The 25,719-nt window shown below is 49.7% G+C and overlaps 8 protein-coding genes across 8 annotated transcripts; 3 read left to right on the forward strand and 5 right to left on the reverse strand.

Annotated features, from left to right (window-relative positions):
• Window positions 1-1,214: 1,214 nt before the first annotated feature.
• V8C40DRAFT_243977 (uncharacterized protein) lies at window positions 1,215-3,091 on the reverse strand. The gene has a single exon (XM_083215548.1). It carries the CDS (start codon window positions 2,476-2,478, stop codon window positions 1,714-1,716), a length of 765 nt encoding a protein of 254 aa, XP_083073609.1. The 5' UTR covers window positions 2,479-3,091; the 3' UTR covers window positions 1,215-1,713.
• Window positions 3,092-11,220: 8,129 nt separating this feature from the next.
• On the reverse strand, window positions 11,221-12,406 carry V8C40DRAFT_213624 (cytochrome c oxidase assembly protein COX16-domain-containing protein). Its single transcript, XM_083212139.1, has 2 exons — window positions 11,913-12,406; window positions 11,221-11,768 (listed from the first exon to the last, which is right to left on the reverse strand). Exons 1-2 carry the CDS (start codon window positions 12,177-12,179, stop codon window positions 11,688-11,690), a joined length of 348 nt encoding a protein of 115 aa, XP_083073610.1. The 5' UTR covers window positions 12,180-12,406; the 3' UTR covers window positions 11,221-11,687.
• A 176-nt stretch (window positions 12,407-12,582) lies between these two features.
• Window positions 12,583-15,904, reverse strand: V8C40DRAFT_243991 (uncharacterized protein). Its single transcript, XM_083215549.1, has 2 exons — window positions 14,493-15,904; window positions 12,583-14,421 (listed from the first exon to the last, which is right to left on the reverse strand). Exons 1-2 carry the CDS (start codon window positions 15,594-15,596, stop codon window positions 13,282-13,284), a joined length of 2,244 nt encoding a protein of 747 aa, XP_083073611.1. The 5' UTR covers window positions 15,597-15,904; the 3' UTR covers window positions 12,583-13,281.
• V8C40DRAFT_213631 (uncharacterized protein) lies at window positions 15,710-16,119 on the forward strand. The gene has a single exon (XM_083212140.1). The coding sequence runs from the start codon at window positions 15,822-15,824 to the stop codon at window positions 16,071-16,073; it is 252 nt and encodes an 83-aa protein (XP_083073612.1). The 5' UTR covers window positions 15,710-15,821; the 3' UTR covers window positions 16,074-16,119.
• Window positions 16,120-16,666: 547 nt separating this feature from the next.
• On the forward strand, window positions 16,667-17,237 carry V8C40DRAFT_265435 (reactive mitochondrial oxygen species modulator 1-domain-containing protein; the record flags this gene model as incomplete). Its single annotated transcript, XM_083219657.1, has 5 exons — window positions 16,667-16,727; window positions 16,783-16,809; window positions 16,867-16,896; window positions 16,956-17,046; window positions 17,111-17,237. 5 exons carry the CDS (start codon window positions 16,667-16,669, stop codon window positions 17,235-17,237), a joined length of 336 nt encoding a protein of 111 aa, XP_083073613.1.
• A 2,070-nt stretch (window positions 17,238-19,307) lies between these two features.
• V8C40DRAFT_287126 (Cupredoxin) lies at window positions 19,308-21,296 on the forward strand. The gene is made up of 3 exons (XM_083222650.1): window positions 19,308-19,456; window positions 19,518-20,855; window positions 20,924-21,296. Exons 1-3 carry the CDS (start codon window positions 19,374-19,376, stop codon window positions 21,270-21,272), a joined length of 1,770 nt encoding a protein of 589 aa, XP_083073614.1. The 5' UTR covers window positions 19,308-19,373; the 3' UTR covers window positions 21,273-21,296.
• Window positions 21,297-21,432: 136 nt separating this feature from the next.
• On the reverse strand, window positions 21,433-23,231 carry V8C40DRAFT_243999 (DHS-like NAD/FAD-binding domain-containing protein). Its single transcript, XM_083215550.1, has 2 exons — window positions 22,881-23,231; window positions 21,433-22,828 (listed from the first exon to the last, which is right to left on the reverse strand). The coding sequence occupies exons 1-2, from the start codon at window positions 23,032-23,034 to the stop codon at window positions 21,660-21,662; spliced, it is 1,323 nt and encodes a 440-aa protein (XP_083073615.1). The 5' UTR covers window positions 23,035-23,231; the 3' UTR covers window positions 21,433-21,659.
• A 71-nt stretch (window positions 23,232-23,302) lies between these two features.
• Window positions 23,303-24,954, reverse strand: V8C40DRAFT_244003 (negative cofactor 2 transcription regulator complex subunit NCB2). Its single transcript, XM_083215551.1, has 4 exons — window positions 24,661-24,954; window positions 24,160-24,189; window positions 23,784-24,043; window positions 23,303-23,724 (listed from the first exon to the last, which is right to left on the reverse strand). Exons 1-4 carry the CDS (start codon window positions 24,680-24,682, stop codon window positions 23,617-23,619), a joined length of 420 nt encoding a protein of 139 aa, XP_083073616.1. The 5' UTR covers window positions 24,683-24,954; the 3' UTR covers window positions 23,303-23,616.
• Window positions 24,955-25,719: the final 765 nt, after the last annotated feature.

Genomic DNA, 25,719 nt, shown 5'->3' on the forward strand with positions numbered 1-25,719 from the left:
CCAGTTCCCAATTGGGCAACAAGGGAGAAGAAGCAAAAGAAAAAAAGATCTAGATTCAGCTGCGTCCTAACAGACACGCCTCACCTGTGATGTAACGCCAGCGTGGCATTCAACAAAATTACAGCAAATTTACAATGTGCCCCCTGGAAAGGAAGCAAAAGGATGGGAAGGCTCCCCCAGTCCTCTTCATTTCATGTCTTACATGCGCATCAACAAGTACACATTTTTGCCCAGTGAGAAGGTTAGTAAGCTTTTTGATCAGGAATCAAAACCCAGTTACAGTTACGGTAGTTGCTGGGGGCTCGGCTGGCTGGCTGCCTCAGCCTTATCAGAGACCGACCGGGGGGGGGGGAATCTCGTATGTAATCGAGTTTGTTTTGTTGCTCCATAAGATTAATCTCAAAAAAGTTACGTACGTGCTTTGCCTTTCTCCGGAGATGCTGGTCACACGGCAGCTTTTGTTGAGCCGCGTTTCGAAAAAGGGCAGCAAGGAAGGCTAAAAGCGTATTTTGGCCAGAGCCGAATACGCCAAAAACTCAACGATAAACGAGAGGCGTATGAATTTTTGCTAGACAAAGTAATTGAAGCGACGTGTGCAGAAGACCGACCATTGCCACTCTTGCTGCAAGTCATCTTTCTAAATATGCTTCTACTTTATGCCCGTAGAAGTTTACTTGCAGCTTTTTAGTGTAATGCATTCCAACCACTCGTAAGCCTTCCATCGTCTTCTACATGCATCCTCTCCCCGTATTCCAATCGGAAAAAGACTTGTGCATACGAAATGCACGTAAACACTGCTACTGTAAGGCACCGCAAGACACACCCCTGCTCTTGCTCCCTCCGTTATTAATAGCAGCACCCGCATCCACTCGGTTTTGGCCCGACGGCGCTGCCGAGGCCCTTTTTTTTTTTCTCGTCTAATGTTTTTTTCTTGCCGGGCATCGTGACCTGGAAAAAACAGAAGGCTGCTGAAAAAACAGAGCTAGCCAGCACAGGGGGGTTTGGGTCGCCCAGCAAAGTCGCGTGGCTCGGCATCTCGTACGGCACGCCATTGCCCGTGCAAGTGGAGAGGAATGACGACGCCCAGGTTTTTTTGCGCTTCGGCTGTGAAAAGTGATTGCCGACCTACCGATTAGCCATGGCAGATAAGAGTAAAAGAAAAAATTCTACGGGTAGTCAATGCAAACTGGAGGAACAAGGATGGAACGTCATGGTTGTTTATGCTCTGTATTGATCATCTTGGAGCAAGGTGTTTGGGGCGTTGTGCCCATGTGAGTAAGCTATATGCTATGGTAGATAGATGCAAGAAAATAAATAAAAAGGAAAATAGTCAATGATAGACGTATTGTAGTGTGGTAGTCTTGGGTCCACCCCCTCGGGTATCCAATGCGAATCGATGTCCTTTCCAGCCGTCGCTTCGTCCCTAATTCCCAAAATCAAAGAAAAATGCAGTGTTGCAAGCGTCGCTTCTTTTTTGTGACTGGCCATAATCCGAGGCCGTCGCCAATTGCCCAAATGAATCCTTCCCATATAAACCTTAAAACAAAAAGAAAAAGACAAACAAGTAGACTCCAATGTCTTGCGTGTAGCGTGCATATGTTGATGATTAATCTCGCCAGAAAAAAAAGTTAAAGCGCTGATAATGATGAAAATATGTGCAATGAAGAGAATATACTGGTTGATAGGAGATGGTGTGTTGATGTGTGATCAGATTTAATATGTATCCACTTCGTCGCGATTGAAGACGATGCCTCTTCGCTTCCAGCCCCCGCGCTTGACGTAGTCTTCAAAGCTGTCAACAGTCTTGAAGGTAGGTCTCTTGGGGGCGGTGGTGATAGAGGTAATGGTGCTAGGCGTGGACTCGCCTGCAGCTTCAGCTTCCTCAGCATCAGCCATGGTATTTGATGAGACGGGCTCAGACATGCTCGTCACGGGAGTCATGTCATCTAGTGAGTCGACGCTCTCAATGGTAGATTCCGACCAGCGAGATCGTGGTAGAGAAGGTCGCTTGTTGATGTACTGGAAGAAGTAGTCCCGTGGCTCATCCCCACTCTCATAGTCGTGATGGTTCACAGGGCTGGCATGAGGCAGCTCCATGGTGAACTGAGGCAGGTCCTCATCCTCTCCATCAAAATCTCTCTCCGATGCCTCCATATCACTGCTCTCGGCATCCTCGCTGTCATAGAATGCTGGCGCTGACTCGTAGTGTTGTTGGTTAGTCATGATATATGGCCGGTCATGTAACCGCTTGGGAGGTTGGGAGGCTGAGTGAATAGAGAAGCCATCGAAGCTGGAAGCAGTGCCGACGCTGGTAGCTAGGCTAGGAGTCATGGCGCGGATGGTTGATGTTGATGAATCGGAAGAAAATGATCGGTCGGAAGTAGAAGCAAGTGAGCAGCCGGAGAACGAGACCTTGCGGATGTGCAGCTCCCGGGGCTTCGACCCTCTTCGCTGGCCAAGACCGCTGAAGATGGGCATGATGGCGATGGTGGTTATAGAGATGTTTAGTGTGTGGGTGTGGATAAGTTGTGAGTGTGAGTGTGAGTGGGTGTAAGTCGTTTGAGGTATGGATGAGAAAATAGTTGATCGCTGTGTGAAGGCGATGGTGTTGATAATATATATTAATGATAAAACGCAAACTCAATCGATATGCAAGCTAAGGCGGATCGATCGGCCCAATTAAGTGCAGAGGGAGGGTGAGGAGAAGGTGTATGATGTAGTCGTGCGTGTGATGTCGTAGTAGCTGGCACACAAATGCAGGAGGTGGCGAAACAGACGATCAGATCAGAGGTGGTTGATTCGTCCAAGATGCAAATCCAAAACTCGGTCGATCTGGTGCCTTTTGAAAGCTCAGAGAGCTGGATTTGAGGGGTAGAGATGGATGAGGCCGTGATGCAGGAACTTCCGGAGTGCCGAGAGGAGATGGCTCGGTCCATATATGTGCAATTCGTCCATGATGCGGAGGTGTGGGAGGTGAGGGCGTGTACGAGCACCAGGTCTTAGTTTAGTCCTTGGTGGGCGTGTGAATTGCAGGGCTAGTATAAGTCCTGGAGCATGGGTGTCGGATGGAGCCTGGACCGGGCGGTGGCTTTGGCCGGCTCTCGTCTCGTACCTGCGAATGCTCGACTTGTCTTGCACCGGTCCTGCTGAGCAGCTTGCCCAGGGCTTGAGGGCGTCCTGCTAGGCCTTACGGCAGCTTGGGCTTCTCCACATTGACGCCTTCGACTGTCGTGATGACTCCAACTAAGACCCGTCCCCTCCGTGAACTCTGGTGCCCGCGGCTGTAACTCTGTGCTTCATGATTCAGTGCTCGGAGCGCCAAGGAGGATTGGCTTTGCCGACCTAAGCTTGGCATGTGCTGGTGGCTTGTCCTCTGTTGTGTTGTACCATGGGTAGGTAAAGTAGAGTTCTATTCCAACAGCTTCTGGATTTCCCAAGAGCCCGGTGCGCAACAAGCAGCTACGCTCTCCGAAATGCTTGCGTGGGTGTGTGCGTCAAGTCTGCTTCAGCGTGATTGGGGCGATCTAAACCAAACGAAACAAGTTGCCCTGCGCCAGAATCCTGGCCCTTCATTGAGCCAACTGACCCGGCGTCGTCCTGGCCAAGCCAACCACGGCCACACCTCGTAATCATGGGCTGACGAACCCCGGTCGTCCAGCTGCTAGGAATTCAGACTAGACCAGGGGGCCCCCCCGGTGACTTCACACTGCCAAAACTTTGCGCTGAGCTACTGTAAAGTACTTGCATGCCGTGTGGGCGACGTCATGCCGACAGGTTCCCATGTCCTTTACTGACCGACGCCCGCCATTGCCGTTTGACTCTTCTGGCCCTGGGGTTGATACATGTAGCATCTGATACGGAATCCTCGCAGTCAGCGCAATCACAGCTACCTGGCAGGCAGAAATTACAGTACAGCAGGGCCACGGCGTCCTTCAGCGCGCGCTGGTTTGCAAGAAAGCCCGCAGAATGCCTCGATGCGACGACGACGTCGGCAGTAATAGCTCGACGCAAGGGAGGAGAAGATGCAGGTACCTGGAGCTCTGGAGAGCGGTACCTATCAATGTCTTGGCAGGGCTCTGGGTGAAGCCACAGTCGTACCAATTGCATCGTCAAAGTCAAAAACTTGTTAGTGGGTGTCTCGTTTGCCCGCGCCCTGGCACGATCGCTCAGGAACCGTGTGGATCGGGAGGCACTCAAGGCACTATGTGATGAGAATTGCTTTTGGCGGTGATAGTTTTGCGGTCAGCTGCGTGGTGGATGAGTGACGGGCCACGCTAATGTCGTTAGCCATGATTCCATCGTGGCGATCGAGAAGCGATGGTGTTTTCTTTGGCTGAAGTCGTATTTACCCGCTCCATCCCTACGAAGAGGTTAGTACTTCTGGTATCAATATGACTAAGGTGCTCTGTCCAGTACTGTAGCCTGGAGCAGGCAGGAACCGATCACCTCCTCTGACTCTCTTGCCGCGAGTTGCCTCCCACTAGCGGGAGGTAGTGCTCTGTACCCATTTAGCACATGGATACGCTAATGCGTGAGGTTTCAAGATAGCACGATACGTGTATGTACGGAGAAGCGGAGCAAGTCTTCCTCCTCCCTGCGGTGAATTTGGAAGTGACTCTGCCTGTTGCAAATACGGAGCTCCAAAAAGTAACTTCTCTGAGACAATCACCGATCACCATGTTCACAGCTTCTCACAGCTTCTTACAGCTTCGCAAAGCATCAATATTACCAGCTGGAACAGCTTCATGCAGCTCCATACAGCTTCATATGTACATGCCTGTCCAAAGCGCGAATACATACCGCATTCATCGCTCTCGAAATCAATGATCCATTCGTAGCCCTCAGGCTAGTGGGTCGAGGGCAGCTCAGCCTTCTCTGCCCCCCGTCGCATCCATCACGGCCACGCTGATCGGGGCCCTCCGAGGCTGAGAATCCAGACCGATCGATCATGAGCCGAAGCAACGTGCTTGGCAGCCGACGCGGCATGAGATCTGCTGCGTGCAGCCACGAAGTATGCAAGGTCCAATCAAAGATGCAACTAGCTTCCTATTTGCCAAGTTGCTTTTTGCTCCTCATCTCCCCCTCAACGCCATCATGTCTTTCTTCGCAAGCGAGCAAAAAGAACGGCGGTCCCGCATCGAATTAGCTAGATCGCTTAGATAATGGCGTCCAGCAGGACATGGGTATCGGCATGTGTGGCTTGCACCACGGCGATCGCTCATTCGCTATGCTTGCCTTCCCCTCAACGCCTCTCAGGAACCATGGCTGCGCTGTCAAAAGTCAAAATCAAGCAGGGAATTACTTTGCGATTCAGAATCTTATCACTGAGGGGTTGATTGTCGGCCGAAGTATCTGCGAATACCGAGGATGAAGTCTCACAGCGGCGTTGCACCACCGCAATATTCCCCTTGGACCGTGAAGCCTGTCACAACCCCACGTTTTCACCTCTGTCCCAAGACCTCGGACAATTGGCCAATCAGCGTGCGTCGATGGGCAATCTGCGAGGACGAAAAAGAAACAAGCAGTGCAGGGGGCATATCTTGGGACCAAGCTGCAATCTCTGCCGAATACCACTTTGTAGGCACGCGCACTTTCCTTTTTGTTGCCTCTTGCAGCGAGACCTGCAGCATTGACAGGTCAGCCGTACCAGCATCTTGCAGCCGCAATCTCATTAAATTAGAGTCGTGACAGGGTGTCCAGCGGTGGGAAATGGTTGTTGGCAGCCCAACGAAGCACACCGCATGGTAGATCAATCTTGGTATCGGATCAGGCTTGAATCAAATGGCCTACGTGTCTGATCCTTCGCCGACTGATAGAAGCCCGATAGCCAGAGATCGCCAGTCCGAGACATGACTTATCGCGAGCTGCCATCCGCGCCGGGACTTTCCAAGTGTGACAGCTCCAAGTAAATTCACCGCTTTTACGAAAGAGCACTTTTCTTTTTCTTCTGAGACCTACAGAGGATCTGAATCATTTTGACGTCTTCGACTGCAATGTGGCTTGAGCCGCGACGAGGTGATCATCATGGTGTTCGGCGACCATGCATGCATGTCCTCCTCATTCATGACCTTTTAGTCTAAATGCTCAGCCGCATTAGACATGCAGATACACAACAACAACTCAAGAGGCAACGACACCGCGCACCAGGTGGTCGGCGCCAGAACAACCAACATCACCGCCGTCCTTGTTTCTTTCTTTTTATTGAAATTTGCACGACGCAACACGCACGATGCGGCCCCCAACACCAGTGCGTTGAGGTTGCGCTTCAATATTACTTCAGCCGCCCCGCCGACTTGCCCAATGTAGCTCGTCCAAACCCATCTTGGTGGTTGCGTCCCTAGATGCATGTGTGTGATCACAAGGCCGCTGGCTGCAGGTACGGCGCAAGCTAGAGCTGCACGCAAGAAACACGCATGCATAGCCGATTGCCGTCGCACTGCAAGCCGCAGAGTGGTTGTGCCGCATGACAGAGCCGTGTCATTTTTGAGTGCTTGACAGCATTCAGGGGTCCAGGCTCTAACATGACAACCAGTCTGCCATTGTCAAACATACTCGTACGCATGCGGCCACCATTTTGAGTACGGAGCAACATGTGCGCCCTACATTTGCTAACATCGCCGACCTGTGTCGGCATCATGAAGTTCAATAGCCTGTGCCTGCCGTAAAGCCCACCTACGAATGACTTGTGGTGGCCATCACCGTGATACAAGGAACTCGCACTCCTCCCGCTCTGCAAGCCTTCGGCGACATCACCAACTCGGGCCAGCCATTCTTTGGTATCAGTCGGTTCTCCTCGCATGGAAGCGGCGTAGCAAAACCGACAGCCTGGTCCCCAGGTCTGCGACGCGCAGAATTCCAAGTCCACGGGACCGCGAGAATGCTACCCACGTCGCTACCACGTTGTCGGACCCTTACATCCTCATCACTTGATCACTTGGTCATTTGCTCGTCTTTTGCTCCCTGCTCCGTGCCCAAGCCCCTTGGTCTTTGCGACCCTTGCATCTCTCATAAAAAAAATATCACGGCTCAAATTTTGGCCCATTGAGGTGTGTCCCTTGCTCGAGCCGTGTGTGATGTTGGGCAGTACCAACTCCACGGTCCCGTTATCACACACCCATATTGCTTTTTGGGAGCAACACAGACTAATCACGACAAATACCACGACTCTGGATGCACTAGCATTCTTCTCCCTGCGTTACACAATCATATCCTTCCCGTCGCTTCCACGGCCATGGTAAGCAAATCTGCGCAATTTGTCAGTTGCCAACTCCATAACACGCAGTCTAGCGGCGGCACCAGCCCTGCCGCTCTTCTCCTTCGCTTCTTACTGCTTACGAAGTAGATGAGCGATCCCGCCATGTGCGGAGTATCCTGTCAGAGGGCCACAAGGCTCAAACACTCCGCCTTGTGGTGATGATCAGACAAAAATGCCAGTCTGATAAAGGAGCGCCTCGATGAGCCGCTGCTCCCGCGGCGCGCAACTCTCGTCCCACCCGGCTGTCGCGGTGCTCCACTGGCTGTGAGACTGGCTGCCCAAAATTCTCCCGATGCCGAATGGGCGCCCGCAAGGCGTGCCGCAATCGTCCCGCTGGAAGCTAGTGTTGTTTGTGCTATGTTTGTACATTAGCCTCAAGCCGAGACGACTAGCGGGCTGCCACTGATTACTGATGAGTTCTAACAGATGAAGGGGCAAAAGAGGACTTGACGAGATATCAGCAAAATGAAGTTGAAATTACGAGAAGATTCATGTTATTATCAGGATGGGAAATCGCTGATTGACTCTGATGGCCCTTGTATGCGCTGTTCAACCCATTAATCTCCAGTCATCTTTTGATGTTTGTCCGATTATTACAGCTCATGTTAATCATGAAACAAGCACCGAATAAGATATCATAGTGCTATATCAAACTATTTTACTATAATATTAATCAGCATGATACACTTCCGTATCTCCATCAAAATCACCATAGCATCACCAAATATACTGACACATATATGGATGAAGTACCTAGAGCTCAATGATAGAGACTAACCTAGAGACGACAATGCATCTTTCGTACCAACCACGGCCCGCGGCTTACACAGTCTGCCACGTAATGGCTCTCGGTAACCAGATATCCGGCCTTTTCTTGTTAATTAGCCCAAGATGACATGAGCATGCTCCCCTCACGGGAAGACCAAATACTAGTACCCTGGAGGCGAGGCGATTACACTACAGGGCTTCTCCGCAGTGGGACATGGTTTACCGGTATTGCAACTGCGCCTTGTGGTTAGATTAGTTCTGACAGGGACTGATTTGAAGGATGTCAAAATGTGAAGTACACGTATGTAGAGCTAGCCGTTGGGATTTCGGGCTCATACTGAGTCAGTGGGAGGATCTACGTCTCGAGACGGGTAGTGGGTGTAAGTAGACGGGTGACGGGCTTACCCTGCAACTGGAGATGACATGGAGGTTGTCGGTTTTGTTTGCCGGCCCTGGACTAGTGGTGAATTCAATTCCAAATTTTTGTGGTTCTGAGACGGGAGAGATGGTGTTGATAAGGCTCGGGGCTCATGGGGGAGTCGGGAGGGGGATGATCTTGGTGTTTGGGGTGTTGTGCTATTCTGTTCTTGTGTTAGGGCTTTGGTGATGGATTATGAGGTGTTGAGGGGATGTGTTTTAGGAATGGGTGATTTGAAAAGGATTATGAAGCAGGCGTTGACCTGGGTTGGGTTCCATTGAGTAGACGTTTGATGTGAGTCCATGAATGAGTAGGTGCCCGTATAAGCGGTTGTAGCTCCCTTATGTTGTCTCTACTGTTCCTACTATTTGAACATACTAGCGTCTCTTTCTTCCAGTATTCAAGTAGCAGAATCTTACTAATCCGTTGATATCGCACAGAGATCATTTTACATAGAGTAAACATTTACTATAAGGACTATGGTATAATCATCCGAATAAATTAAAAAACTTTTTTATTAAAGTGACTATTCTTGCTTGTGGCTGTTCCCCTCCCTGTGGAATGTGTAGTCTCTGGGAGGGCGTGACTGTTTTGCACAGCATCTTTAACCTCACCCGAGGCCTTAAGAGGCAGAGCAGAGCAGAGCAGAGCAGATATTGGGATCCACTCGGTGGACTTTTCAAATTCACAGCAATTTTAACCTCACCCAAGGTCTTGGGAGATTGATTATTCTGTCCTTACAGCAGAATTTGACTAACCGTTTTCTGCCACACAAGTATACTGCCTAATTTTCTATTCAAGCCGAGTTTCCAACTCTACTCCCACAATCGCGATAGCTGCTGTGCGCCATCCAATGGCGCCATTGAACGGCATCTTCACATGAACGGGATGTCCGTGTTAGAGGCCTGCTGCCGTTGCTGGACACCTTTTGGGCTTGCCGTGTTGTGGTGTCCCCTCGTGTTCGCTATTCTGCCATTCGCCTTCAATACATTGAGCGGTTCTGTTGCCAACTCTTTCGTGAAGCCTAAGAAGAAAAAAATCACGAACAATGGGAGTATGCAATGCATTTAGAATTCGTGGGTTATGATGTTTGCTAGTATAGTTGCATTGGGCATATCAGTGCGGCTGGACGCATGTAAGGCATGCTACCTTCACCGAGCGGGCTCCATTGTTTCACAGCATTTTTAACCTCACACGAGGCCTTGGGAAATCGTTGAGACTAATGGTTGCTTTGATCTGCTCGGTGAACACTGGCCGTTCGCGTTTCTTCACAGCATTTTTAACCTCACATAAAGAGGTGGGAGATTATTGGGATCCAATGATTGAGCGTGCCCTACAGCTGAGTCTTTTCACAGCATTTTTAGCCTCACTGGAGGAGGTGGGATGAAAGAGCTAGCCGCATACACGAGTACACATTATTTGCGCTCCAATAGAACTACAACCCTTCACATCATACAAACCCCCCAGTCAGACAAAAGCCACACAGCACGTATGTGCCAGCCTCAAGCAACGTCAAATAAATCGCCGCAAAAAGGACTCTTGACACACATCCATCCAAAATTCTCCCTCTGAGCACCCGCCTACAAAAAAAAAAAAAAAGTTGGGTATCGTATTACAGGTACAGGCACAGTCACAGAGTCACAAACAGGATCCCGACAGCTTGGGGGCTCGCGTGGCCATCTCTCCGACAAGGGCCGTCATCTCGCCCTATTCGCTTACCTCGGACCAGGGTGGATTCATTCTGTACGAGGCACCATTCGAACCTGTCATTTATCTCCATATGACGACTCTTTTTTTCTGCCTTCCTTTCACGTATCTAGCCTATTCACTTCGTAGAACATGAGGCGTATCAATCTCTGGAAACGTCCAAACATCCAAGCATTTGTCAGACAACCACCACCCCAGTCTCCCCCAATCTCTCACCCGCCCCCAAGTGGAAATAAAGACCTTAAAGAACATCGAGATGCCCAAGGAATCCCCTTGTAACATCCCCTTGATCGTTACGCCCCCCCCCCCCCCAAAAAAAAAAAAAAAAAAAAATGAAGAGGCACCCGCACATTCCCGCATCCCTGGCGGCACGGCACGTTCCCCCTGCCCTTTTTTTGCTTGTCAGCAACGGCTCCCGAGGGCTTGGGCCTCGTTTTTGCGTCCTTTAACTCTCATGGGGTTAGTACGGAGCAAACTTGTCAAAGCCACGCCCGCAAGCCAGGAGTAGCGAGTGTGTCCTTCAATCCTGACGGGAACGTGTCACGCTATAAGACAAAACTTGGGATAAAAAAAGAAAGTCGTGACACAAGAGTTGAGAATATTGACACCCTGGCTAGTACATCGGATTTTCCAAATTCCAGTATTCATACCTCCGTACACGCCCCCCCTTCCTCCTTGTAAAAAGCCCTCAGCCCAGTCCAGTCCCGAGGATGTGATGGAAAACAAGATACCGGTAACTCGTAGTGTCCAGGGCCTCGGGATCCCCCCCTTGCAGGAGCAAGAAAGAGCGCCCTATTGGGCTTACATCCCCATGGACGGGATTTTTCTTCTTCTCATTTGACAGAAGCCCGATGATATCCAGCCACTGGGTATGCAGGGCGTACAAAGATATTACTTCATCCCACACGCTGCAGGGTTCCCCCCGTGAGTGATGATACCGACACCATGGTTCATGTGATGGTTGTCTCTTGCTGTGGAGATTTGGATTTGCGCTCTGCCCCTGCCGTTGATCTGAGTCACTATGAGTCCAGAGCCGTAGTCTGCTTGATTCGAAAAACGAAGATGCTAGTACTAGATAGTGCTCAGTAGTCGGCGACCATTGGACTAAGCCGGCTGGTCCATCTGAGTCTCGGTTCAAGGCATTCCGTGTGATAGGAAAGACTATTTGCTTTCGTTCACTAATACTAATGGTAATAGTGTCGAGAGATGCTGGCGTAAGTGAGTAGAGTAGGGCTGAGTGCTGAGGCGACCTGAAAAATAAATAAAGGAAGAGATAAAAATAACGCCAAGAGAAGAGGCTTTTCAGCTGAGCCCGGCTCCAGGCTCTTGGTATCCAATCAATCGACGATGACGCCTCCCACCATTATTTGCTTGTTTGTTTTCGTCCATTTTCTTCTTCTTCTCTTTTCTTGATATTCGTTTGTGGTAGTAATTTCTTTTTTTCGTGTTGCCGTCGGTAATGGTGTTGCACGGCATGTTTCCCTCGCATCTCATGTCTCGCCTGGGAAATATCACGCAATTGGGCCTGTGTCTCGGCTCTTACAGGATTCCGTCGCTCTCTCCGGGCAGCCTCTTGACGCGCTGCTGCTCCCAATTGTCCAGATCCCGCCCAGCAAGTCTCTGCAAGCCTCCTGTGTCAGCCTCGAATTCGAATCATTCCTCTTTCTGCTGCCCCTGCATATCCCACAACTACTCCTTGCATGTACGGGTAGAGAATCCCACAACCACTCTAAGTATGTATGGGCAGAGAGAAAGAAAACTCACGTAGTATTCCTCCTTCATGTCCACCTTCCGTCCCGCCCTCCTTACATTCAGCTCCTCATCCTTGGTCAGCTGCCGCACTTTGCGATCGTGCTTCTCATATCGAATCGCCGTCGCGGGCGTGAGGACGAACGAGCCAGCCACGATGACGGCGATAAAGGGCAGCCCAAAGGTGAGGAACGGATGTTTGCCTATGAGGGATCGATACTTCATGCCAATCTTGCCCGCGTCGGCCGACGAGCGGAATGTCTTGTTCTGGAACGTCGGCATCGTGATTGTGATTGAATGTGATTGTGATTGTAATGGCACCGGTCTCAACAGCTATGTATCTCCTAGTTGGTCACACTGGACGCCGCTTTCTCGATTCTGGGCCTAAATTCCGTGTCTCGTATGCGATGATGAAGTAGCAGCACAGGGTGTTTGTCTATGCCCGTGAATTGGCGTGTTGCGTTGCTGCGCGTGTCGTCAATGTAGAGAGGGAAAATGATATCACAGGCCTCGATCCATCGAATGATTGTGGCTGATCGGACCGAAGCTTTTCCCAGCGTCCCGCATTTTGGTGGGGCCGCATCCCGTCGGATATACAAGACGCCACTTGCTTGAGCTTCCGCAATCAATCTCAAAGACAGGCTTCACAGTAAACGCTCACATCAAAGAGAATAATTTATCTCCATTAATAACAATCAGAGTAATATTTGAACCCCCCAAACTTACTTACATAAAAAGTGCCGTATCATCCGAGTCGTTCCATCGTAAGGCATGTCTGCTGTATGTGTTGTACATACAAGGTGCAAGGTCAACGTTAAAGTCTGTTATTATGCCCCCAATTTAACCGCATACTATGCAACCCATATCTGCTAAAAAGAAAAGTAATAAAAAAGAAGAAAGAGCGCATCGCATCCCTCTTTGGTCGAGAAGTTGACTAACTCGCTTTCTCTCATTCCTCATCGATCCTGACTCTGAAACGTATTCCTGTCCCTTCAAGAAAACACAAATCTCCAAAAGGCCATGTGCTTCACAAGGCCCATTCTCATCTTGACAAAAAAAGAAATCTTCACGTTGGAAGGAAGGTAAGGTAGAGGACAAAAAAGGAAATCAAGCTGTGTCGTTGGTACAAAAGCAAAAAAGCTTAGCCCTAGTATACCTACAAAAGGGGGTGTAAAAAATAAAGAAAAAAAGTTCAGTTCTTTTCGAGTGTGCTGTGCTGCTCATGATTGCCTCCATTTTTCTCGTCATCGTTGGATATTGATGAAGTGTTGATAACCGTGTGCTATGCTGTGCTGCTCAAAGACAAGCATTGTGGAATACAATAAGAAAGCTCGCATCGTAAGCAGTATAAATGCAATGCAAAACGCCTAGAGACACTTGACATTTATCGTTCAACAGCCTGGGACGGGGATGACTGCCATCCATTCATGTATGCCATCAACCCCATGCCAAGCAGCACCACGCCAATCATTGAGGCGTAGGGGATGCCGGCTCGCAGGTGCTGGCTGTTGAGAGGGCCTCCTCTTGGTGAGGTTTGAGGAGTAATAGTATTGGCCCTCGATAGATTTGGGATATCTGTCGAATCCTGGCTAGAATTCGTCAGAGACCTTTCCTGCTTCAGTGCCAGTTTGGCAACTTCAGAAGTGGGAGATGCAACGGCATCCTTTGCTTCTCCGTCTCGCTCACTGCGGAGCGTTCTTGAACGAGATCGTCGTCGTTCTTCGGCCGCAACCCGCTTGGCCTCCTCCTCGCGAAGCTGGATAACCATTTCTTCAAGAGTTTTCCTGCCGGAATCCCGCTCTGCTTCGGCGGCCTCGCATCGGTTCCTCCACTGCTCCATCTGCGTTCGCAGCTCCCGCATCTGCTCATCCATGGTGTCGATGCGAGATTGTAATGCTGCCGCTGTCTCCTGGGCAACCTTGTCGGCCTGTGATGTCTCTTCCGACTCCGCCAACACCGTCATTGTCTCATCTGCATCATTCACATCCCGTGTTGATTCCTTAGTTTCACTTGGCTCTTCGTGAGATTCAACACCGTTGACCTGGGTAGTGTTGGCTGACTCTTCTAGTCGCCGAGCCAGCTCCTCTGCCAACTCGCGCGCTTCCCGCTCCTTCTGAAGCATCATTTCTAGCTCGCGCATACGCGCCGTCTGGGTATCAATATCTCGCTTCGCATTGTTGAGTGCTTCAGTGAGCTGAATGATTTGGCTCAGGTTTTCCTGGCGGATCGGAGATGAGTTTGCCGAGTCCGACTTTGGTCTCTCCAAGGAGCCTCGTTTGAGAGAGGGCACGTCTGGCTTTTCAGGAAGAGGCTGCTGGGGTGGAGGTGCAGGAGGGTCTGAGAAGCGCGCTTTCGGATCTGATCTAAAAGACAGACTATTGCCGTTGATCATAGTCTGAGGTTTTTGTTCGGGGGCTTCGGATTTTTCGACGTCCTTGAGGTCATCTTTCGATAACAGGGTGTTGATGAACTGGTTAGTGCGATTTAAATCTTGAGCCTGGAGTTTGGCGCTTCTCATTTCATTCTGGTGGAAGTGTTAGCGGGAGGAAAGACAATAAGAAAGGGGGCCCTAAAAGGGTTTTGTGTGGTGCTTACAGAAAGACGCTTCAGAATCTGATCCGTAGCGATGGGTGTTAGGAAAAAAGGACGCTGCTGCGCCATTCCATTCATATGGCCATTCATGGTACCGCCATTAACAAGCATACGACCGTTGTTGCCCATGGACATATTACTTCCAGCGCGGCCTCGCATCTGCATGGCCCCTGCAGGAATCATCATCGCATTATTGGCGGGGTCCAGGTCTCCAAAGTTCATATCCAAAACGTTATTCGACGTATTCAAAAACCCGGCGTGCTCGATTTTCGCGGCAACCTTGTGGTGAACGACGGTCTTTTGGTCTTCACTGACAATGTCGATACCGAGCTCCAGGTGATCGGCAGTCTGAAGTTCGTGGGGCTCAGATTCTCGATTTTCCTGAGACAACCGAGTGCCGTTGACAAATGTGCCGTTTGATGATTTTACATCTCGAATGTAGATTTTGCCGTTTCGTTCGGCAAAGATTTCAGCGTGCTGCCGCGATAGCACTTTACTATCGAAGAAGCCATTCGTGGCAGTTGGCACCGTCTTTTGGTTCGTCTGCCGTCCGATTCGTATGGAATCGGGAGCAAATGGTACTGCGATTGTCTTGCGCTCAAAGGTGCCGTTTAAAGACAAAAGATAGAGCATAGGCTGGCCGGGGGGAAATTGCTGCTCGTTGGGCCCCATGGGTCGCATCATTCCCTGGGGCCCCATTTGAGGCTGTCCCGGTCCGCCTTGTTGCATGGCGCCGTGGGGCGGCACCATGCCGTTCGGTCTTCCTTGAGGAAGCCTCGAAAAGTCGGGCTGCACGTTTTCTTTACCAGTCGGCCAAGGGTTCTTTGGTTGAGGCCTCTTTCTGTTTGCGCTGCCATTCGACCACTGACTTAGATCCGAAGCTGATGACAGCGAAGTTGCATTGGAGTGGGAGCCATTCGTCGCAACAGTCGTATTGGAGGCGTTTGAGGCGATGGAGGAGGATGAGCTGCTTCGCGAGAGACTACTCTTGCGGGTCATGAACATGCCTCTGACATCCTCTGAATTCATCTGGTTGTTGCCATTAATAGTGCCCCATGGCGGCCGGGAGATCTGTGGAAACGTTGGAGGATTTGCGACGGCAGTCATGAGTAAGGCTTAGGAAGGCACGTTGGGTATGAGACTGTGAATAACGCAGGTTTGCCGTCGCTCAACGTAGGTCGTTTTCTGTCGATACGCGTTGAGTAAAACCGTTGGGCTTTTTTGGGAATCGCCAACCACCGACCGGCGCCGCTGAGACAAGGGCAACCGAAAAAAAAAAAAGAAAACAAAGACACGCGTGCCGCAGATTGAACTAAAACGGATATTTTGTCGATGCGGCTCCGAAGTCAAACGGCTCTATCGCTTGCGATCGGCGGGAGAGAGACGCAGAAACAGTCGAAGTCGTTGTCAGCGTGCTGTCATGGAAAAATCGTCAGCATGTTGTTGATGTGGCTCCTTTGTCGAGCACCAATTGGGGGTTGGCATGGCACGACCAAGCGAGGCCTGGGGGCAGATGGACGATCGCCCCTGGCCCCTGGACCGGCCCTGTGCGCTGCATCAAATGTGAAACATACTGTGAAATGATAGAAGCTCGCAATCCTGGGCGATTCCACACGTCGCTGACGAGCCTGGTGAAGCTCGGGCTGATGTTGCTTGGGGGATCTTGTCGCTCTTCCTAGCCCGCTAAGCGCTGGGCTAGGCGTGTCGAAAGCTGGGGGGCCAAATGATACAGTGCACGGTTCTGTCTCAGTGTCTGCTCGCCCAGCTCCCACAACTCGGCCTCGAGGCAGGCTTTGTCATTTTTCGCGAGGGTTTTTCTAGACTCGGATCGGGCAGTCCCAGGCGATTGCTCTCCATCCCAAATGGCCATATGGGGCCTTGAATCGGCTCATGACCTCGATTCACGTGATGCATCATCACAGTATTGTGTTTGCTGGCACTTGGATATCCACACTGTGGGGGCCGCTAGCTGTGATTAGGATGCGCCGCATCAACCTTTTGCCGTTCCCGCGGTGGGCGCAGTGTGGCCAATCACATCGCAAGCAGCTTCTTTGGGATTGAAGCATTCAATCTTTTTGAATACCCGGTACCGTTCGAGGCACTTAGACTTTGGGAAGAGAAACGGCAAATCCAACTTCACAGCTTCTGCGCATTGCGTTGATCCCCGGCTGCTCAAGATGCCTCCTGTCGCGCCGATTCACCATGGTGGCCAGCAGGCCCCGTCCACGTTCGACAAACGTACGGCATCGTATCATTATGAGGGGCTGCAATTTCGCTAACTATAATCGAATAGTCAAGATGGGCGCAATGATGGGCGGATGTAAGGGCTTTGAGAATAGCTTCGTTTCGGATCGAGTGTAAACTGACAACTTTCTAGCTGTCGGAGTGATTATGGGATTCATCTTTGGTAAGTCATTGCATTGGATGGAGAGTCTGCTGGAGAATTTGGAGCTGACACCTTGATAGGCACTGTTAACATTTTCCGTTATGGTGCCGGATCGCAAGGCATTATGCGGACTCTGGGCCAGTACATGGGTGCATCTGGCGCAACCTTTGGGTTTGTCTACGCCTTTTTTCTCTTTACCTGGATACTGGATGTGATACTGACAATGGTGTCGCAGATTCTTCATGGGTGTCGGTAGTGTCATCCGATCAGATGCGGACCCCAAGCTACAGGAGCTGTATATGCGAGCGCAGCGACGACCGATAGTATTAAGAGCGAATTCGGCTTGGAGACGGGACGAATAAAGACACACAACGAACGAATGGACGAACGACGCCAAGCGGCCAGTTGCTGGCCGCACTGTGCGTATCCTGGTGGCCCGAATGACTGCCCTGTAAAATAAGAATAAACCAAACGACATTTACGATCGAAATCCGATGCGATTCATATCAATGTAAAATCATCTATGTTTGTGAAGGATATCTGGAACTGAACTCTGTGCACGATAATGGAATATCTACCCTCTTGCTAGCAAGTAGTATGCAAAAAGGCACGAAAATGCTTTATCTCCGGACAAGCGGTCCTATTTGGTCCTTACCCGAGATCCTGTCTTTTGTTTCTTTTCTTCACCACATCTCTCTGAATTAGCGCAGAACGGACTGATGTTTTTCGATAGCTTCAACTGCTAGCTGTTACTGATGTGGCGAATTTCACCTGGTAATGCCTTACTCAACTTGTCAATTGTTCTTCGGAACTCTTGCGGCTCTTGCGCTCCCACGATGGATTATCATGTGATATATATCAGCTACTGCTGCATCATCTACATCGGAAAATATTCCCACTTGGGCTTGTACAACAAACCACAAAGGATTCGCTATTCAGGGGGGATGTATTACGATTATCAAATCAACTACTTCTTCGAGAAAGACAGGTCCTACCCCTCAGCTGCAGGTTTTCTGAACTGTAGCCACAGCTCTTCACATGACAAGTCGTATCATCTCTTATTCCTCCATTTTGACTCTTGACACTCGATATAGAGTGACCACCTGACTGAGGATTGCGATTCAGATGAAGGCAACGGGGCTCATTCAGCTCATCTCGATCCTATATTTGCCGATTAACAGGAGTGAAATCAGACAATATTTCGGAATGATATTTTTAGCTTTGCTCATGCTATCGGAAGAAATACCCGCCTTGTGTAACGATTCACTTCAAATATCCTTGCTCAAGCCAAACGGCGTAACCACTCGCATGAAATTACCGCCATTGTGGGCATGCAAATTATGGCGGCAAAACACCTCTCGTATCTTTTACTCAATATTACGTTATGTGAATCTATGACGATGAATGTAGCACCAATGAGACCAAGATACTCGATAGTCTCAGCTCCCGGGATGTCTGGATGACTTTGGGTCCACTATTATACATTCACCATAGTGTTGTCCATCTTGGCAAGGTAGGAAAATATAACTGAATGCCTAGCTCCTCATCAATATTCCTTCGTCTGCCTCGTGTTAGGTGTAACCTTGTGATAAACCCATGGCCACTTTATCGGTCTGCTGACTATAAATGCAGGGTTGATATTTCAAATGCTCGGAGCAGCGAGGAGAGTGCCGAGAGACGGCCTGAGGCATCATATAATGCATAAAGAGGATATTTCATAAGGTAGTCGGTGGTTGTCTGAAATGAGGTCTTTGGTAACAAATAGTCTATGTTACACCTATTTGCTCAAGTTGTCGCAAGGGGCACCATCAGTCCACAATTCAAGTGGATTACACGAGATATCTCCTGCATCTATCTCGTCGGATAGTAACATTCTCCCACGTGAATCTTCATTGGATACTGATGGTGTAACATTTATTGATGAATTATACACTAAAAATACCAGCTGTTAAACACTTAGCAGCGATTGGATACTATATTGACGCCATATAGCTTGGCCTATTCCTTCTAACCCTTCATTTTTGGTATACGAGGAGCTTGGGATGCTGTGACATGAAAATCTTCCGACATATGGCTGGGCTGAATCGTTTCACCAAGATTTGCTATTGTTGTTTTCTTTCGCCAAGAAAACAAGGAGAGGATGTGATATGATTAATTTTTGGTAGCCAACAATGCCGTTCAGCCGTATTTGTTTTATGCAACAGGGGTAGAGGGAATTTTTGATGATGGCGGTTCGGAATTATCTTACCTACATATATTGGACCACATCCCGTTTAGGATTCAGTGGGCTACGGTAAGCCATTGCCAATCCTTCAGAGGCGAAACCCGAACAGTGAGTCAACGAAATCACCGAAATCACCGCTGAAGATGTAAATACACATGGGTATACAAAGAGAATATAAAGAGAGGAAGAAAGCATTCAATTGTGTGGACATGATCTCTTCTGATATACGAACATCACCTTCAGCCTGACTGTCTTCGGATCATAATCAACCATCATGGGGGTTTCTCTCAGCCGTCGAGGAATAGAAGCACGTGCTTCTTTGGCCACAAGCAGACTATCTCAGAAACAAACTAATGGGTATGTATTGATGTTGTCTTACCTGCTTGCTCAGAAGAAGCCGTTTGTAACATCTCTTCAGCCTGTCTGTCCTTGGAGCTTTGGCTGCCCCAATGCTCCCTGCTTTCCTTACGAATAATCCAACGCCCAACGGATATCCATGGAGTACCCTTGATAACACCACCAATTACTATGATACAAGTCCTAATACAGGAGTCATACGATACTACAACTTTACAGTTAGCCGTGGCGTCATTGCTCCGGATGGATATCAGCGCGATGTTCTACTGATCAATGAAGCTTTCCCCGGCCCATTGATCGAGGCTAATTGGGGCGACACCATTCAAGTAACTCTAAACAACAACATCACCGGCCCGGAAGAGGGCACAGCGCTTCACTGGCACGGATTCCTTCAAAAGGGAACTCCTTGGGAAGACGGAGTGCCTTCTGTGACGCAGTGCCCCGTGCCTCCGGGGCAGAGCTTCACATATCAGTTTGCGGCTTCTCTATATGGCAGTTCTTGGTACCACTCGCATTACTCCTCGCAGTATGCTGGTGGTCTCTTAGGACCCATTGTGATCCACGGACCGAAATCGCAAGATTACGATATCGATCTTGGTCCCGTGATGCTGTCTGACTGGTATCATGAACAATATTTTGATCTAGTAGAGAAGACTATGAGTCCTGTGCAGGCGTTGACTAGATTCAACTCTGACAATAATCTGATCAATGGCAAGGGAGATTTCGACTGCTCTCAGGTTACGGATGGTACGCCGTGTACCAACAACGCTGGTATTTCGAAATTCAAGTTTGAACGCGGCAAGACTCATCTCCTTCGACTTATGAACACCGGGGCGGAGGGCCTTCAGCGCTTCTCCATCGATGGCCATAACATGACAGTCATCGCCAACGACTTTGTGGATGTCCAGCCCTACGTGACAAAAGTCGTTACGCTTGGTATTGGTCAGCGAAGTGATGTCCTTGTCAAGGCAGACGGTGACCTGGATGCCTACTGGATGCGTAGCAACATCAGCGCATGCTCTAATGCCAACCAACCATATGCCCTGGCAGCCATCTACTACGATGACGCGGATACCGACACAGACCCCGAGTCCACTCCTTGGGATGTTCCTGATCCGCTAACTTGTGTGAATGATGACTTCGCAATCACGGAGCCTGTCATGGAGCTTGCCCTTCCGGAACCAGATCTGGAGCTCGACATGGAGCTGACGATCTTCCAAAACGCGTCTGGTAATACTTTATGGGCACTAGATGGCGTTACATTCAGGGGCAATTATAACAGTCCGACGTTGTTGCTGAGCAATCTGGGTAACTACAGTTTTGAACCCGAGTGGTCCGTGAGAAACGTGAGCACGGCAAAGAGCGTCAGAGTGAACCTCTTCAATAACTCCCCCGCTCCGTAAGTCCATCTCCAACTGTCTTATCGACCCAGATGATCCTTGAAACTAACAATCTAAATCTTGAAAGACATCCTATGCATCTTCACGGCTTCAACATGTATCTCCTGCACGAAGGTCCCGGCCAGTGGGACAACAAAACAATCATCAGGCCATCCAATCCGCAACGCCGCGATGTCTTCCTGATTCGTAGGGGTGGACACGTCGTGTTCCAATTTGACGCGGCGAGCAATCCGGGCGTGTGGCCGTTCCACTGCCACATTGCCTGGCATGCCACGGCAGGACTGTTTACGCATTTCCTTGCGGATCCGGAGGCAGTGAGGGGATTGAAGATTCCGAATGTAGTGGCGGAGACGTGTAGACAGTGGGGGACTTGGACGGATACGAATATTCCTGAGCAGATTGATAGTGGGCTGTGAGAGGCGGGATTCGGCTGAGAGCACCTGTATACTACGCAAGGACTGTGTTTCTGGAATCTGGCAATGTCCAGATACGGCACTGAAGAGCTTATTTCAACATAGGCCGAATTGTACTATAAATCAGATGAAACCCCAATTGTATTAGTTATTTATCAGAAAGGGCCACGAGTGTTACGACAGATGAGGTAATAATGTGCTTCTTCTGCATTCTGTTTCAAAGAAATATCGTCTATCTTGAGCTTATGTACTAAACATGTAAGTAGCAAAATCTGAAACCCAGCCGTCCTGCCAAATGAGTAAGTAGGAAATCGGCGTCGTATGTATCTAAAAGGAAATGTGCGGAAACTAATCATGCAATCTATCAAGTCATAACATAGATTCTTGGCGTCAATTTTGCTGGGGCTTCTCTTCACCCTCTTTCTGTGTTGGCTCTTCAACGTCTTTGCTCTCTGCCGTCGTAGTATCTTGTGCCTTTTGCTCGGTGCTCTCTTGAACTTTCGGTGGTGCTGTGCTTGAGGTGGGTTCGTCCGCCGGTTTAGAATCCGCCTCTGAGAGTTCCTCTACTTTCTTTTCTTGTTCTGCGTTGACATTGTCTGTCTTGGCAGCTTCTTTAACGTCTGCGTCACCCTTGATTGTCCGGGCATCACTTGGTGCATCATCACCTACTCTCTGGCTCTTCTCTTCATCCTCGGTCTTCTTCTCTTCTTTCTTTTCCTCTTCCTTCTTTTCTTCCTCCTCCTCAAGCTTGAGGACAGTCTCGATCTCTCCAGTCAGCTTTTGCAACTCATCTTCAATCTCTTCGTCACGAGCAGTCTGGCTGCGTAGTTGTCTCTCAGCCTCCTCATTTCCGACGATATTTCTCCACGTATCATCCAGTTCGTCTGTCCAGCCGAGCAACTCGGCTAATTTTCGAATGCCATCATCGCATGCTCCCAATTCTAGCACATCATCAAGTCGCGATCCTAATGAACCAACCTTCTCCATGTTGAAGAGCACACGGGGTATCCCTTTTCTCGCCATATCGGGAAGGCTTGCGAATGGATATACCGTCAGACTTGTTCCAATAATGAGAACAAGATCCGCCATGACAGTGTTGTGTGACTTCTCCGAGAAGTCTCTTGGGAGGGCTTCGCCAAAAAATGTAATGTCCGGCTTCACCAGTCCCTTGCATTCATTGCATTTAGGAACGTCGCCTCGAGTAACATGCGCTCTCATCTCAGCATCGGGGAATTCGACTTTGCACTCAATGCAGCGCTGTGTCGCAAAACTGCCGTGGGCTTCGACAATCTTATCCGCAGGAACGCCAGCCGCCCGTTCGAGACAGTCAATGTTTTGCGTAAAGAGCATTTGAAGGAGGCCCTTTTCGGCGAGAAGCGCAATGAAGGCGTGAGAGATGGTCGGGTGGAATTTCCCGGGATATAGCTCCTGGGCGAGCACATAGAAGGGCTCGGGGTGGTTGCGAAAGTAGGAAATGTCGAAGACGGCCTCTGCATAGGGGAGCTTGAGGCGCGCCAAGTTGCTATACAGGCCCGTCTTTGGCGATCGGAAATCGGGGACTATGCAATTGTTAGTTGCATCAATATAGAGCCAACTCATGGGCCAACTCACTTCCAGCAGCAGTCGAGATGCCAGCGCCGGTCAAGACCACAATGCGCCGAGCATTGCCGCTCTTGATATAGTCAGCGACGGCTTCCAGGCTTCTTTCTTCCAGTGTAGCTGGAGGGCCAGACGCAGCGGCCATATGGGATTCTTCTTGTCCCATTTTGCGAGCAAGCCAGCGGGGGACGCGAGGGCCTGAGGGCTTGTTGCGATTGCGGTGCTTTCGACCTATCTTGGCGGATTTTTGGTGATTTTTCCAGTGAGTCTGTCGGTGGCTAAAAGATGCGGTGATGGATGGGCAGATTCATGCAGCTTCAAAGAATTTGGAGATGGGCAGATGGGCGCGAACCAATGGTGGGGCGCTGCATGTGAGAGGCGACAAGGCAAGTACTTGCAGGTGTTGGACTGTGCCTAACGTTACATCATTGAAACCCCTTGATGCCTTATCGATAAGATGAAAGAGCAAGGCAATCACTACCTAGTAGTTAACTACGATAGCATCATCAGCATCAGCATCAGGCGAAAGAACATTGAAAGTACATGTATTTGATGGATTCACAAGTATGCCTCCGAAGACGAATAGAAAAAAAAGAAGTATTGACGAAACCAACTCCCGGAAACAAAAGGCCCAAATCAGAATCTGACCTGTCTACCAACCGTCATCACCGTTTATAAAATAAAACGCCTAGCGATGCCCACCTTGACGCCCTCTCTCCGGATATCACATCACCATAACAAAATTCCATCATATGTGACGCTGCCTGGCCGCGGCAAACTGCTCTTCCTGCAGCCGAGCGAGCTCTTCCATAGACATGCCACTATTGGCAAATTTGTCTGCCTTCTTCTCTCGCCCCTGTTGACACATGTTAGCACTGCAGACCGAGGACGTGGCGGCGGGAGACATGCGCGAACCTTTTGAACTTCTTTGTGTTCTGCTGCGGCTTCTAGAACAGCAGGCACGTAATCCGAAAAGCCAAGACGTTCTAGTGCCTTTGTAATGTGATCACACGCAATCGTCTTCTTGGCCTCTTTCTCCGATATCTCATTAGCCTCGGAAGAGATGAGAGTGATGAATTCGACGCAGCATTCTATCAGCAGGTCACGGGCCTCTTTTGCGAAAGAGACACCCGTCTGCGGCGGCAATATTTCGCTGACAATCTTCTGAACGGTGGCTAATACATTGTAAGCTTCAATCTGCAATGTGATGATGTGATGGTTGTGTATCACATAACCGCCAGGGGTGGCACTGAAATATGATGTTTCACTGCGAGGCGGAGAGTAAACATACCTTTGGGCAGTGACAAGTCGTCGTTGCTTCCTATAAGATAACATGTTAGCACTGTAATGTCGATAGCATGACTTGTTGGTGCAGTGTGGTACTGTTGCCTGGAACCAAGTTGGTCCAGTCATTCTCATTGTGGTAGTCCCACATTAGCGGGCTTGGTGGTGCGAACACACAGACTCTCGATGGCGGATATGGAAGGACGCAGAGTCAAATAAGGGCTGAAGAGAAATCAAGAGCGCAAGCAGAAGATGGAATCCGCTACCATTATAAATTCACCAAAGAAACCTCTAACGGTGATGCGCGGGCACGGATGGCAAGTTTGTGTGAGATGCTCATGACTTCATGATACAAACAATGAAACCAAAAGCTCGGCCCTATTGGTCCCTCACCACGACGACAACAACGGAAGTAGTGACGCATGACCATGGCTCTTTTGAAAAACGGAAAGAACAATACTTGAAAAAAATGAAAGGAATCAACGCGCTGCATAGAAGCTCAACGTACCTCCAAACTCATGGTCCGACATGTTGAAAGAGATGCCTCGTAAACCAGACTGTGGCTTAGACGCGATACTGCCTGAAACTGAGAGCGGCGGAGAGTGAACAAAGTTGCGCAAACAGAGGCAGGCACGGAAGATGTGGACAAAGGCGACAGAGACGGAATATAGATAAAGAATAAGAGTAAGAGTCAGAGTGCGCAGAGTGTGTTCAACACAATCAGGGCTGGATTTGTGAGGCTTCTGAGGGCAATATGCAGCGTGAGCCGGCTTTTAGGGAGTGATGAATGATGGACTTGAATATCTCCCGGCCAAACGGTTTGTTAGTGGGGCAGCCGCTGCTGTTATACTCGAGCGCTGCTGGAGCACGGGTACATGGCCAAAGTAGCCGGTACCTGGACGCGCCCAGCATGTGTGCTGCTACTGGCGCGCGCTGGTTGTAAATAGCAGTGCAGCCCACTGAGACACTGTCGCTGACTGGCTTACAGAGGGGCTTTGTTCACGTGCCACAGCATTTCACCAAGTATGGAGTACAAGTGGATCTTTTTAGCGCGAACCAGCTTTGGAAAAAAAAATGTTTATTAGCTCGAGCTTCGGTTCAGAAACTTTTCCCTTCTTCCACCATTTTACCACATTGCAAAAGAGAGCAAAAAACAGCTCTGCATCAGCTCAAAAAGAGCCCAGAGTTTGCCTCTCCTCATCGGCATCATGTGTGCCTTCCCTGCTGCTCGCCACTATAGGTAAGAAACCTCCGGTTATCCCGCGACGGGCCCCAATTGGTTCTATGATGAGATATGTTGTCGCCCCAGTCTGAGGAGGTCCGACAAGCCTCCCCTGCTGACAGACACGTCTTAAGCCAATAGACACTTGCTGATTCACAACTGGTGCTTCACTTTGTTCCTCTATTACGGGCGATTTATTTGTTGGGCTGCGTGGCTAACAATGCTTCTCCCAGGCAGTGCAGAATTTTCAAGGCTTGACAATGTAAGAACCGACCCGCTCCTCTCGACAAGCTTCGGCACATCGTGATGTACCAAGTAAAGTATTATCAAATTCCGAGATACATA

This window comes from Trichoderma camerunense, assembly GCF_050948025.1.
Source record: "Trichoderma camerunense strain CBS 138272 chromosome Unknown V8C40scaffold_8, whole genome shotgun sequence".
NCBI classification, from domain to species: Eukaryota; Fungi; Ascomycota; class Sordariomycetes; order Hypocreales; family Hypocreaceae; genus Trichoderma; species Trichoderma camerunense.